Source organism: Lepisosteus oculatus, chromosome 6 (genome assembly GCF_040954835.1).
Source record: "Lepisosteus oculatus isolate fLepOcu1 chromosome 6, fLepOcu1.hap2, whole genome shotgun sequence".
Classification (NCBI taxonomy): Eukaryota; Metazoa; Chordata; class Actinopteri; order Semionotiformes; family Lepisosteidae; genus Lepisosteus; species Lepisosteus oculatus.
The window spans coordinates 52548261-52563695 of record NC_090701.1 but is presented as its reverse complement, the minus strand read 5'-3'; the positions used below and the strand labels follow the sequence as shown (position 1 = coordinate 52563695).

Here is a 15435-nt window from a genome sequence, read left to right as displayed (position 1 = left end):
TCAAACGCCTACTTAGAACCTCATATCTAAAGGCGCTTGAATCTTTATCGGCCAAGAAAAAAAATAAAGAGTGTGTCTCTGTAGGCATGTGGTTTTTTTTTCCTCCGAAGCTGCCAGTGACGTCAGAGTGGGCTTTCCAGGAGAGAGCCGTGCAGCAGCAGAGCTGCGTGTGGGTTCTGTGCACTTGGATGTTAACAACGGGGATTTTAACTAAAGAGAGAAGGAGACAATGGCGGCTTTTATTCCTCGAATAGAACAGTTGTCTTCCCGTGTAGTGCGGATTCTTGGCTGCAACCCTGGACACATGACACTCCAGGGAACAAATACATACTTAGTGGGCACAGGAAAAAGGTAACATTGGGGTCAAAGAACTCAGTGTCGTCCTCTCGTTGCGTTCTGCGTGTGCGAGAAAAGATACACTGCTACCCTTAACCGAAAAGGAAAGAAGAAACAGAATTGGTAAAAAAAAAAGAAAAATATGTATCAAGAACCGCCACCCTCCATGTTTTTGTTTCTCTCGGGACGTTTCCGCACTAAGCCTCAGGTGATCGTGTGACTTTTCTTACCTAGAAGATACAGAGCGTGTTTTAAAAATTGCATTTCAACTGAAAAACCAACTTTCATTTGTCATTGAAACATGTGATTACTAATCAGCTGTTCCCTATTCCTGCCAATCTGGACCCAACTTGTTTGTGCGACGGTGTTTTGAGGGGCTTAATATTTCTACTAACGCCCGGTTCTGTTAACAGCTCCACTAACAGCCTTGAGCAGTACGAGCAAGCTACAGTAGCAGACGGCCCGTTGTGTTAGAACATAACATGTATATAGTATATATTATATATACGCTTAACTATAGAAAGACTAGGTGCAAGTATTAACTGCAAGTTTAAACATGGATCTTACAAACGAGAGGAGCCCATCCAGCTCATTTGGCTTTCGGAAGTTAGTTGGTCTGAGGATTTCTTTCAGAGTAATCTTTTTGAAGTTTTGAATACCAGTTCTTATATTGCTGATATTATTAGGACGAATTAGCCGAGCGGTCATTGTCTTAGTGTGAAGTGTTCGGCTCCCATCTTCTTAGATATGCTTACTACATATGAAACGGAACATAAATAAGAAAGTTTATAATAACGGGGTTAAAAATAGTGGCCATTTAATCGGTTTAATACGAGTAACGTTTCCACGCTTTTCACCGCCCACCACTCACAACGGCCTTACCTTGCCATTTCCCATGAACCTGGTCAACATGAACAATTATTTAGCAGGTCGACCATAATGGATGAGGGTGAAACCTGGACGCTTCTCCTTTATTAACATGCATTCTTGCGTTGAATTATTTATACGTTTTTTGGTTTACGCGAATTCAAGAGCTACAGTACCTATAAAACATATCGCATGCTCTACATTCATTATAGCTGCTGCTTGTTCAAACAGTTCGAGCAAGGTAGTGAAGCGAGGCTAGTCTTTTCGAAATCCTGACTGTTCCCTAGAATTTATCATTTGGCGGGTTCTGTCGCTTTTTATGGGTGGGAACTACATTAGAAGTTTTATAGTCAATGGGTTGAATCTTTGTCTTGAGTGAGTGTTGGAGGAGGTTTGTTAATGGTTTATAAAATGTTTTTTTTTTCAGACGTTTCGTGGAATACCATTAATATCTGGAGATTTAAGTGTGTGCTACTGTGTCACAGATCCCATCCATGTTAATATCTTAAAAAGAGCTTTCTTATGACAACGAGAGGCATGTGGTTCATTTCTTCGTAAAATTAATTGACTTAACATCAAAAGACACAAATCACTCCATGCACGTGAGTTTAGAAGACTGAAGTATTGTATGTGAGGTTGGGATATTGATTAAATGGTTTTGGTGTCAATTGTGATTAGTCTAATTTTTGTATAGACCATCCTGATGGGTTACAATGATGGTAGCTGTTTTTGTACCAGCAGCTTTTTTGGCCATTTTTACTTTTTTTGCCAGAATGTGACAGTTATGCCAGGTGATTGTCATCAGAAGTATTGAATGTTTATGGGATGAACTGGGATGATGTGTCTGATCCGAGATTCAAAGACCAGATGTTGGGGAAAAATCCCATAGGACAGCACTGCAGAGTGGTGCGCAGCGAACATCACAGAAGCAATAATATTCATAATAATTCCTTACACTTATATAGTGCTTTTCTGGACACTCCACTAAAGCGCTTTACAGGTAATGATAAATCCCACTACCACCAACAATGTGCAGCCCCACCTGGTAGTACAGCCTGTACCAGTTCCAGCAGTGGCAATACAAGCTGGACGCCTGTGACTTTCATAGTACCTTATTAACCTGCATCACTTAATTAAATGTTGCTGCACCTGCTACAAAAAGATTTCCTTCCTGTCATTTTTTTCTGCGCTTGGTGCAATTGAAATGGTTTATTTTGATCAAGTGGTGTAGGGTTTCCAGGCCTTTTCAAAGCCTCAGCTCCAGATGAGCTGAGTAAATGTGTTATATTGGGTCCCATTAAGCCACTTAAGAGCCTGTTTAGATCTTTAAGAGACTTGCAATGAAAGCATAGACACACCAGAAACAGAGAGCCTGTCTCTGGTCTGAATGTTTCCCATTTTAATGTCTCAGATACTATTCTTCATGTTTTACTCTTCCTTGCAGTTGTAATAATGAAAAAAGCTTGTATTCTTTTCTTGACCTGTTTTGTTGACCTAAAATTTCTAACTTACAGCTCTTTATTGCAGTGAACTGTGAATGAATGCTCTGACAGCAACGTCAAAATAAAAATACTTTTTTTTCCGCCTTTCTTGCTTCAGCAGCTGTTCTTATGTTTGTTTTGCTTTTTCTGTTTTCTGTGAACTGTTGTGGATTTCAGTTTAATGTGTGATTTGGGTGAGATTGTGTTTGCACTACAAGTGAAACTTCAGTATAAAGAGTGTGAGGGGACAATTTCTGTTTGCACTCTATATGACTTCAGTATCTTAATATAGCTTACACCACTGCTGGTAATCCTGGTCCTGGAGGGGTTGTACTGCAGCAGATCTTCTGAATCCTAAATAGTTAATTCCTAAAGATCTAAAAGAAGTTTGTTCTGAGCATTAATACAGGGGTTCAAAAAAGTAGTTTAAAAATAATTTAAACTGAAAGTCTACCTGCAACTCCTAAGGTGAACAGCTGCTCATTCTTGAATTAATTAGTGCCATTAACTTACCACATGTTCCATGTCTTTAGATATGGCTGATTTAAGAGTGACCTGTATTACCTGCTCCCCAGAATCTGGGTTGGCCACCTCTGTTTTCCCCAGCTCAGGCTTGTTGTGGATGAGGTGGTGCAAGTTTTAATTATGTCCCTAACAGCGCTTCCTAATCTGCAAAATCCTTCTGTGCTAAGAGCAGAACACTGTTGGCACCTGTATAAGCAGAGGCTGTAAAGCAGAAAAACCGTGTAGCTCATCTGCTCTCTCCGTTTTATATCTGTAGTAATACAGATGTTGAAAATCATGCAACAGTCAAGTGGAAACTAGATGGAAGGGTATCATAGGGGAACTGCAATGCTATTTTTATATTTCAGGGTTAGAAAGAATCAGCATTGTTGAGTGCATTTCAAACCACAATAAAAGTAAAATGTACACAGTAACTTGTAAAACCTCTAATTTACATAATAAAATAGACAAGATTTCAGGAATGTGCACTGCCATGTTCAGCAATTCAGAACGAGGCAACAAAACGTCTGGTGACATGAAGTGGCCCTATGACATTATAAACAAGCAGGCTGGTGAATACATCTCTTTTAATCCAATAGAAATAATGCTCTCGATTTCGAGATGGTTTTGCCTACAAATCCTCATATGTTAACTCTGCCTGCAGATCACTTTGGAACATTTCTGCAGTGGAGTGTCTGCAGCACAACCTGTACTTATTGTCTCCTGCATCACATTACATTAGTCATTACAGTGACTAGTGAGCAGGAAGGGCCACTTCACTTTAATTATACATCATTTATAAATTTCATTTTCAGCTCCTAGAATTTTACCAAGTTCCCAGGATCTGCATCAGAGATTCCGGTTGATTTTTATTATGAGATTGCTGCCGATTATGTATATTTGAGACCCTAAAAAGCACTTCAGCAATAGTACAAAAGTTCATTTTCTAAAAGTGGGAATTAGTGAGTGCTGATTGTTGAAGAAATGTGCGGTTATGGTTTATTATGTGTACTGTAAAAAGTACTGTAGCAGTTATCTAGAAATTGACAATGCTGTTCCTCGTTGTTTCTAAAGGGTTATGTATGCGTTTGACAAACTGTAAGGGTAAAAAGCTTGTTAAAGTATTCAGACGCTGCAAACAAATTAGTATGAAGGAATATGAAACACTTCTGTTCAAACAGTTCATTCTCCTTTTCAGGCGAATCCTGATAGACACTGGAGAGCCCTCAGTTCCCGAATACATAAGCTGCCTGAAGCAAGCGCTGACTCAGTTCAACACCACAATCCAGGAGATAACGGTCACACACTGGCACATTGACCACAGTGGTGGCATTGCAGATATATGCAAAGACATCACAAAAGGTAGCATGAATATCAACAATTTATTTTTCATTTCCTAACTTGCATTGGCTTTTACTTTAATTAATAATAATTCTTACACTTATAAGGCACTTTTCTGCACACTCTGGAAAAATGATTAATGGCTCTGTTTCACATGCTCTGTGATTTCAGATGGATTCGAATATTTTAGCTTTCAGCAGCAGAATTCAAGTCGAAAGTGTCCTTTTAAACCAATGTGAGATACTTGCATTTAATGGAGACGAAAAATTGTTATTTTTAATAGATTGTGAACACACGTTTCACACGAGATTACAAGTAGACTGTAGATGTTGTCATTGTTTCTTTGTTCTGTTTTTCTGATTGTACAGATTCTGATTTGCGCATCACAAAACTCCCTCGTAATCCTCATGTTGAAGAAGCTACTCTGGAAGGGAAGACATACATGTACTTAAAGGATGGGGATGTGTTAGAAACTGAAGGCGCCACTCTTAGGTGAACAAACCACTAAAAATCGCAAACAAATAGAATGAAAATTCAGTATCAAGTCTGACCTCTGCTGCACATTTAAGGCCAGGTGTTGTCAGACCTGACAGTTGAATGGTGTAGAGGTTAGCACTGCTGCACAGCTCTTGGGTCCTGGGTTAAATTCTGGTCCTGCACCCCTTCTGTGTGGAGTCTGCATGTTTTAATATGCTCATGAGACTTTTCTCAAGGGACCAGTTTCCTCACGCCACCCAAAGATATCCTGCCTTGGTTTGGCTGACGATTCTGAGCTGTTTCTCTGTCGCCCTGAGATGGCATAACCTCTACTTCAGGCTGCTACCCTTGCCAGGAACTAGTTTCAGTGGTTTCCTAAAAAATAAAGAGGTTCTCAGTCCAATCTGTTGGGTTGTCTCACACCCGAACACTTGCTGGTTGGCTACGCTGCTGATATTTAGGCATGCCTAAAGTGCCAGCTTATGGAAAATAAGTACTTATGATATGAAGTAAATGTGGATCAAGCACATTCATTTCAAATGGGAAAATGTTTAGTTACCTTTGTATTCTGTACTTGACAGAATAAAATAGAAATGGAATGCAATCTAATTATGGAAAACGTGGATGTGTCTTTCCACTCTTAACAATCCTAAGCTACGTTTAAAAATGCTCATGCCCGTCCATGCTGTAATATATCCTTGGGTGGGAAATCGCTGATCCCTGTGTGTTTTTGTGCTTTAACCTGCTAGCTTCAAAATGACGCTGATTGCTCAGTGAGATGGCTTTCCTCCACAGGGTCCTCTTCACTCCTGGGCACACAGATGATCATATGGCTCTCATTCTTGAGGAGGAGAAAGCTGTTTTTTCTGGAGACTGCATTCTGGGGGAAGGGACGGCAGTGTTTGAAGATCTTTATGATTACATGAAATCGCTGGAGGTCTTACTGAGCTCTAAAGCCGATTTGATCTATCCAGGTTTGCCATCTCCTCCTTTCATACATTAAGCCTTTCTGTACACAGCACCACATAGAAGAAACAAATTAGAAATATTATTTAGAGGGTTCTGGAGGGAGGTGTTCAACAGTCAAATAATATTTGTTTTTTACTGTACATTTTTTAGCATTGGAAAGGAAAGGTGCTCTTTGTCTTCCTTTTCATGCCTGGACTTTGCTTACAGCTTCAGATCTCCTTCAGGTTTTCTTCTATATCTGAATATGGCATAAAATAACATATCAGAGTTTTCTTCACTAATGAAAGCCAAATGAGACTTTACGTAACTAGGTATTCCAAAAGGAAATGATTCAGAATTACGGCTGACAGTAAGATTTACACACCACCTTGTAATGTAAGCAGGTCTGACCAACCAATGTACTGTATAACCTTGATTTGTTTTCCTGACTCAAAAAGAAATTGTGATGTTCACAAAGAATTTGAAATTCCACATTCAGTTAAATGCAGAAATACCCTTCATAGCAAGTTCCTAATTTCCCTTTCTGCCCTATTCACATCTTGATTATATAACATATAATTCGTTGTGTTGTTTTGGCATATAAGGATTTTTTTAAACGTAGGGGCACCTAATGAAGGAGATTCACCCACAGTGTCATTTTTCCTCAGTTATGTTCCTCTCCCCTCAGGCCATGGGCCGGTAGTGCATAACGCAGGGAGCAAAATCCGTGAATACATCGCTCACAGGAACCTGCGTGAGCAACAGATTCTCCGAGTTCTGCAAGAGAATGCTGGAAAGTCCTTCTCCTCAATGGACCTTGTCAAAGAAGTTTATAAGGTATTCATTGGATTTCCGTTTTTACAAGGAAACAGCCACTCAATAGCTGCATTATCCTATTTTAATCTACTAAGGAATTTGTAGATTGTATAAAAAAAACAGTTGAATGCTGCTGTTAACTGCATTGCAGTAAGATTCTTGACAGAATATGGTAGTATTCCACCACTGTCTCCTGAAGATTTTCACTTGTGCATAGTGAGCTACCGAAGCAGGATCTGTATTTGTCTTGTGTTTTGTTTCAACCTTGTACGTCATCTGGGATAAAGGGGCTATATAAATATAGAAGAATAATCATTCTTTTTTAACAAATGATGGAAGTTATCCAAATATCAAATGAACTGTAGTGAGCAGACTTTTTAATAATTCTTATGTCTGTGACTTATTAGGAGACTCCAGAGGTTCTACACAAAGCTGCTGAAGTGAACCTTGTGCATCATTTAAAGAAGCTGGAAAAAGAAGGAAAAATAAGTAGGTTATTTCTAGTTTGTGGTGGCTGCTCTACGGATGGCTTTAGAGAGTCTTTCTATAGACTGTATCTATAGAATGACGGTCTATGGACTGTAAATATGTATATCATCTGTAGATTCAAATCATGTCTGCAGTCTTCACACTTTAATTTGAACATGTTTTTCTAAGAGGTAACGGGGGATGGAATCTGAAAGGAAAAGACTCACTATAATAATATCTAAGGAACACCACATCTTCAACTTCCGGAGCTAAATTTCATACGGTCCAATCTTAGCATTTTCTTCCCTTGCTCTCGGGATTATCTGTATGCACGTTATAATGCACTTTACATTTTTGATTTTATCCACAGACAAAGAACATTCACCTGCAGTAAGATGGAGGAGCAGTCTGTGATTCACTTCATTAACTCAGCTTGCAGTTTCTTAAATGCCTTTGATTGTCTTTTAATTGGAACAGCTACAGCTTATTAAGCAGTGTTAATGGATTTTATTATGGTTTTTCATCATTTTGGTGGCACTACATACTGGCTGGAAGGTCACGTCAGTGAAAGGTAGAATTACCCACGTTAAAGTGACCATTGCTTTATTTTCATTGTCTTTGTCCTCTCCGTTCTTTCTTTGCCCTCTGTTCTGCACAGTACATTACATGTAGCTTCCCAATTAGCCTTCCAGTGTGGAATTAATTGTTCAGTCTAATAAAGATAAGATTTCCATGCAGTATAGGTAACTGATTACCCGTTTGTAATTTAATGGAAGGATGAAAAGCTCTTTCTGCTTGGTGAGATTAGCATCACACAGCACTAGGACCCTGGGTTCAATTCCTGGGTTGCTGTTTGCATAGAGTTTGTCTATTTTCCCTGTGTTCACATGGGTTTTCACTGGCTGCACAGCTTTCCTCCTACAGTACAAAGACATACCAGTAGGGTAACTAGTTTCTGGGATCATTCTTCTGGGCGGAGCGGTGGAACTGTGACTAAGGATCTGGGCCTGTGGCTGGAAGGTTGCCGGTTCAAATCCTGTGGCAGGCAGAGGAATCTGTTGGGGCCCCTACTCTGTTGGGCCCCTGAGCAAGGCCCTTAACCCCAACTGCTCCAGGGGTTACGTATAAATGGCTGACCCTGTGCTCTGACCCCAAGCTTCTCTCCCCACCTGTGTGTCTCATGGAGAGCAAGCTGGGGTATGCGAAAAATTATATATGGCTAATAAAGCGATCTTTTCTTAATTGTGTGTGTGTGTGTGTGCCCTGTGATGGACTGGCATCCCATACAGGGTGTATCTTGTGCCCGTTACTTGTCGGGAAAGACTGTCTCCCCTGCAACCCTGAACTGGAAGAAACAATTTGGATGCATGAATGTGCTACATAAAGAACGTGCAACATGTCTGTCGTCTGCCTTTTTGAGAGCAGGATGATGTCCGATTGCTCAACAGGTTTGTTCCTACATGACAGTGGTAGTGTGCCTCAGCATTTCCACAATAGATTCACCGTAGCCCAGCCCAACAGTGCTGCTTTTCTGATCTTAACAACCTTTGTAACATTCAATCAGTATGTGCACTTGGCCTTAGAGGCAAACATAGCACCACAACAATATTCCTCCTAAAAGGAGAGACTGAGAGCTGTTTTGGATAGAGTAGCCTGTGTACTGTGTTTTTCTAATGCTCCTGGAAATGCATGAACATGTATGGAATACGTCATATGCAATAAAATAATTAAAAATGTTTTCTCTCATGTCTTCTATAAAAACATTAGTTTATCAGGGTTTGATGCTATACACAATATAAGAATCTACAGGACATAAACTCCCAGATCCTTTTTAAGTGTGCTGCAGCTCCAGATCGCTTATGTACAGTATGGCAATAGTCCGTACTACCCGCATTCGCTTCCAGAGTGGTCGTTTCATGTCGCGTCCACTAGATGGCAGTGTTTTCCCAACAATGAGAAACTATCCTTTAGGTTTAGCTGGATTTTGTTTTTCTCAGCCGCACTTAATTCTACCGGTATGCAATTGAAAAGATCGCTTTTCTCACAATAAAGATGGAACAGGAAATAATTATTGGAGTGGATATATAACCCAACTTCTGACTTAAGGGTATGATTTTTAACATAAAAATGAAACTTTCCCGAATACAGTCTCAAATTATCACAATGCGATACGGTGGGTTTACATGCGAAAACTACGCCGTGCCAGAAACGCCTTGCAAAACATCTCCCGTTTATGCCGGTCAGCAATACCTCTTCACAAAACTGCCTTCTCTCCCCCCATCGGCCAGATTTCCGTGCGCTTGCCATAAATATATATGCACGCACATAGCACTATTACATACTGTACGAACAAAGCATGAGTTCTGAACATATGGCAGCTTGTGGAGCACATTTTAGCAATGAACACAGAACGCAGCTTTTCAATAACCAAGGCTGGAGAGGACAAGAGCACATGGAAATAGCACAGCCCTAAAAAAAGTTCCATTAGGGAGCTGCATCAGCATGCGTAGGCTGCAAAGGAACAAGTCAAGGTTTATTCCATACTGAAAGGAAAAGAAAAGAGTCACAGTGTTTCGGCTGTGGAGCCTTATTCAGGTGTGAGGTCTAAAAAAGAAACCTTCACTTCATTGTGACCTTAAACGTCAAGTGCAAGGCTTTGATTTTGACTTAGATTTCATTCTCAAAAACTTCACACCCTGAAATCTGCAGTGGCGTTTTTACAGAAAGCATGCTGAAATGATTGGGAGTACCATATCTGATTCATTTTCATCTTGGTCTAGAATTAACATCCTTTTCTGAATCGCCGTGAGCCCCACTTGACGGGAGACATGCCGATGGAAATGTTGCAAGGTCAGATTGATTTATTGCTCTCGCTGACTTCACAGATCTGGGTTCGGCACCTGGAGAACTGTGGTTTCATACCCTGCCATTAAAGAACAGCAGTGCTTGACCTGTTTGGAGACATCAGGCTCGACAGCACGAACCTTTATTAATGTGACATAATTGGCTTTTCCTGGAAACTAACCCCCCTGCGCAGGTCTTCAGGCACCAGAAACTAACCCCCCAGAGAAATTAGTGTGAAATAAGTATTTATTAATGTAACTGCCAGTAGATCAGTGGATTGTGAAATCGCCTCGAGATTAATGTGTTACTAAATCAAGACAGTATCTGGGACAGAGGGTCTGTGCTGCTGTGTTCTGTGTGTACCTGTTCAACTTTCATGCTGAAAGCAGTAAAACAAGCTTTTGTTTTCACAAATTCACAGAATTGGCTTCGGTTTTCAAGTGTCATCTCAAAATCTTCGGTTAATGTGCGACCATTAATGCTTCAATGTCCCAATTCCATAAAATTACCCAGCAGAGATTCACGGAAAGCAAGCAGCTTAGCAGAAAAGTTCATTTTAAACATACTTTACTACTGATCAGTACTGAGATGGGATATTGAAACATGTGCTCATAATATCAAAACCCAAAATAATTCCCTGAAATGTGTGAAATGGACATTGTTACCTTACAATAATGTATTTTAGAGCAAGTCTTTCTATTTGCAACCCTCACCTCCCTAAGTTCTCTTTCTCTAAAAAACTGCAAGGTGAAGTGAGCCTGTGATACAGCTAAGCAGTGGGTTAAATGCGAAATGCCTTTGCCACTGTAGGGACAGTTTTGAAGTACAGTAAGTGTATTACCAGTCATCCATTCAGAGAGCAAAGCAGATGTACTGCCTACTCTGTTCTGCAACAATCATGTTTGACACACAAAATCAAATTTAGGACAAGGACACGTGATTTATTTATTTAAGCACAGAAGATAAAATGATGTACATGGTGTGGGGAATATTTTTATGCAGCACCACAGAATGCTTATTCTGCTGTCTGAATGTTTGAGAACATCACGAACATCCAGCCTTCAAACTATCTTGTCTAATGTTGTACAAGTGCACATCTTGCACATCTAAGTTCTGTTTTCACTGAATTCTTTATATAAATAACTGTTAGAATTGATTATATAACCTTACAAAGTACTGTACTCTTTCCTCACTGTAAAAGCTGGCCTTGTGTTCAGGGAGTAGCTGCTATATTTTTGTTATTGGATGTCTAAGGGTGATGAAGTCACTCAATTCACACATTTCAAGGCACGTTTTAATAAGAGTAGTGCATTTTTAATGACTATGAGTAAGCAACTTTCCCGTTAAAGAATGATGTGTTTGTAAGAGTGGAACAGCACTCCTTGTAGCCAAAAAGCTGGGGCCTGCAGCAAGTTTCTTCGCTTTTAAAGCTATCTATCAAACTAACACAAAGTATTATGGTACTTGTCAGTTGTTTCAGTAGCACAGTACTACATCTCACACCAGGGAATGGCAGTGTTTTCTTTCCTTAATTGTGGCCCCAGGAACGTTTTATGAGACAAGTGTTGTAACGTGGAGAATAAACAGTGGTCCCTTCATATGCAGAGCTTCCCAGTTACTGAATTCTTTCAAAGTTTCGGTGGATAGAAATCTAGAATTCAGGACACTGATTCGTGCGTCTGTGGCTTGATTCCGTTACACACAGCGTGGCAATACGCGAGGGTGTGTTCAGTGTGGAGGCGGGGCCCTGGATGAAGGGTTTTTGGGTAAACCGCAGCCGTGGGGCCCTTTAAGATTTCCTGAACACTGCCCGGAGGGACAAGCAAGTCCTCGCAAGGGGAGGAGCATTCCTCTGACAGTCCCGGAGGGGACTGTGACCAAGCGTGAGGCCGTCGTTTTTCCTTCATTTTGTTTTCTTTTCCCAAGGCCGCTGTGTATCTCCACCGGGGCAGGCTGATCCTTTTTCACGGGTTTGAGTTTTTATTTTGTTTTGGCTTTGCGCTCCCTGCTCTTCCAGACTGGACCCCGTTAAATAGGGTAGTTCAGTCTGGACGCCGCGGGTGCACAGCGGACCATTATTATTTTTTTGCTTTTTGTTTCGTTCCACCCCTTTTGAGTTATTTTCGGTTTTCATTCACCTCACACCGGTGCCTCTGTCCCTCAGTCGGGAAGTCGACTTTAACCGGTGCTCGCTGCAGCTCCTCCCACTCCCACACCGTTACAACAGATATACTGTACAGTACTTGTTGTTAATGTTAGGCATGTGATAATACACTGTAACTATGTTTGCACATAAACATTATTTATGTTGTAAAATTGAATTAGAAGTTCTAAGTAAAATAAACCGATTTACTGTTCATTAAATAATTGCATGAACAGATCTGTGTCTCTTAAACAGTTCTTAAATGCCATAATTCCAGATCCCATTTGCACTGAACTGCAGAATTATGCTGAAGAAGGGCTCCTTTCTGCAGATGACTAACTCATACCTGGCTATAGAACTTGTATATCCGAGACATGGAATTCTCCACTAAAAGTGAGCTTTCCTTACAGGGCTCCAGCCCAATCCAAGTCACATGCATTTCCCTGTACTGTACCTCAGCATAATATGTCATTAAATATCAAAGTTTCAGCATTAATGCTCATAATGACAAATAGCAGGGAATATTTCATCATTCCATAGAAAATTCCTGGGCTTCAAATTGAAAAACTGAGAAGACTACAAGGAGGTTTCATTCAAGTCTTAAAAATCTACAAAGGCATTGACATATTCAACTCTATCGACTTCTTTAGACTCAGTAATGAAACATGAACCAGCATCAAAAGTGGAAACTACATGGAAGTAGTTAGTCTTTCCCGGCAAGCAACAGGCACAAGGCAGGATACAGCCCGTACAGGGTGCCAGCTCATCACAGGACACACACAGACGCACACACTCACACCAGGGCCAATTTTCCCACCAGCGAGTTGATCTACCAGTCTTTGGACTGTGGAAGGAAACACACACAAACATGGAGATAACACAAAAACAGGCTGGATAAGATCCCGGATCAATTACTGTACCTCTATAAACCAAATGGGCTGGATGGCAAAAAGGCTTCTTTTCATTCTTTCTAATCTTTCTTACGTTCTTGTCTTTATAACCTTGAGATCTATATTGCTGCTAACTTCTAATCTGAATGCGCCACTACATTATAGATGATGTGTTTCATGGAACTCTGCACTTATTCTATTTTTAGAGTTGCTATGAGAAAAAAACTAAATGGTTAGCCATTTGCTGTTGAGCTGCTACCAAGAAGTACAGCCAGCATTTGTTCAAGTGTAAAATGTCATCCAACCTGGCATAGATAAAAACACGTAGTGAGATAAATGAAGGCTGATTGTAGCTTATGAATCTGCCAAGTGTGAGACCTATACTTATAATGTTTACATTTCTATGGGGAAACCCACAGTCAGATTCTAGGCCTTTGAAACAATCCTGTCTCTTTATCACTGCATTAAGATAACATGACTCTTTTATGAGCAACATTTACTACTTGAAGTGAAACAGTATGAGTCTGCAGCCTTCTGTCAGACGTCAAGCAACTCACCCTAGTCTTTACCGATGCAGGGTTGTGTCTTTGATGCTTTTGAAGTGAAAGAAAATGTGGTATGAGCTAACAACTGGCCTTTAGTGAATAAACACATACCTGTATGCCAATGAAGCCTGCCTGTTGCCCACTTAGAAGGGAATATTCCATTGGGTAGTAGGGCTGTAAAACCACAAAGGTACAGAAGGAACAGATATATAGAAAAATGGCCTGTGCAGACTCGAGCTAGAATGTGATTACTTTCAGGACAGTCTGAATTATTGGCAATGCAATGGTAATTCAATTACTTTGATTTATAATTGCAGACTTGAAGAATCAGTGAGGATTTATTTCATAAGCTCTTAATGTGCATACAGTAATGATTTATGTCAGAGTAACTCCATTCATTCAAAATGATGGGCTAGTCATATACTTAATATGCAGATTTAAACTGCCGCCTTAAATAATTATAGCGCTACACACATTCAAAAACTTTAAAACTTGCAATTATAATTAAGATTGAACACTCACATGGCAGGTTGAACCTTTAGCTTGGTTATTTATGACTCATGAATGTAACCAATGGAAACAAGTCCTTAGTAAAGGTTAAGCATGTAAAAATTACATATGCACTTCATCACATGTCTTGAGATGGCTGAAAGCATAATTAAAAACTGAAACATTAAAAAATAAAAGCACTCTCCACACTGTCGTAGATTTTTTTTCCAACAAGAAATAGACTGCCTGGATTTTCTTTATTCGATAGCAATGTTTTTCTTGAACAATAAGCATCTGGTTGTTGAGATATAAACTAAATCCATTGCAAAACAGTGGTATTGTTGATTTTTGACATTAAATGCTCTATAAATCTCACTTGAGCATGAAGTAAAATGGCTGAATATGTGAGAGATCTGGGAGTCATGTACATGTCTGCCTATGAGGTAAATAAGAACATATGTCCATTATGACTTATGAGAATCGCTATCAATGAGAGAAGGCCATTCATCCCATCTGACCTATTTGGTTGGTAGTAACTCGTAGATCCAAGGATCTCATTGAGCAATTTTTTTAAACAACCCAGGATAACTACAACAACATCACGACTGTCTAGCTTGTTTGAGACCATTTTGATCTTGTGTAAAAAATGCATTCTGGACTCAGATTTAAGTGCACTTAGTTGTAGTTTGCACATGTATCTGCTGGCTCATGTGTAGTTGCTATGCTAAAGATTTGAATAATAAAAAGAGGAAGGTTTACTCTGACTGTGCAACCTACAATTATAGAGGGCTATAATCTCTCAGTTCTGCCCTTTAACTGGGTGAGCAACTGTGGTATCCGTGACAGAGAAGAGACAGTATTCAAACCCACAGGGTTTTCTTTCAGCAGAAAAAAATATTTACTGTGTTAAAGAAAGAACCTACAGGCTTATAGCAGCACACATTTTATTATCCTAGAGATTGGTAACAATAGACCATCAGAAAAACAAGATAAAAAGAAGCAGGTCAAAACTGAAGGGAACACAACCATACATTACACAAGGAGATATCTTCTTTAGCACCAAAAATGTGCATAGCTACGTTGTTTTGTAAAGGCGGTGCTGTAAATATCATGCATGTGTTTCTTAGAAGGAACACTGTTCCAGTTTAGGCTATGTGTTGTGAGCATGTAGTTGCAACACATCATGGGAATGAATATTGTTGAGCTCTTGTCCAGAACCAGTGCTGTGGGAGACGGGATTATCTTATGACTTTCTGCACTTATAAAGTCATACACAGTTAAGCAGC

The 15435-nt window shown here is 39.9% G+C and overlaps 1 protein-coding gene across 1 annotated transcript; it reads left to right on the top strand.

The window, feature by feature from the left end:
• The first annotated feature begins 110 nt into the window (after positions 1-110).
• lactb2 (lactamase, beta 2) lies at positions 111-8974 on the top strand. The gene is made up of 7 exons (XM_006633896.3): positions 111-351; positions 4387-4550; positions 4898-5021; positions 5802-5980; positions 6643-6791; positions 7178-7259; positions 7609-8974. Exons 1-7 carry the CDS (start codon positions 230-232, stop codon positions 7650-7652), a joined length of 864 nt encoding a protein of 287 aa, XP_006633959.2. The 5' UTR covers positions 111-229; the 3' UTR covers positions 7653-8974.
• Positions 8975-15435: the final 6461 nt, after the last annotated feature.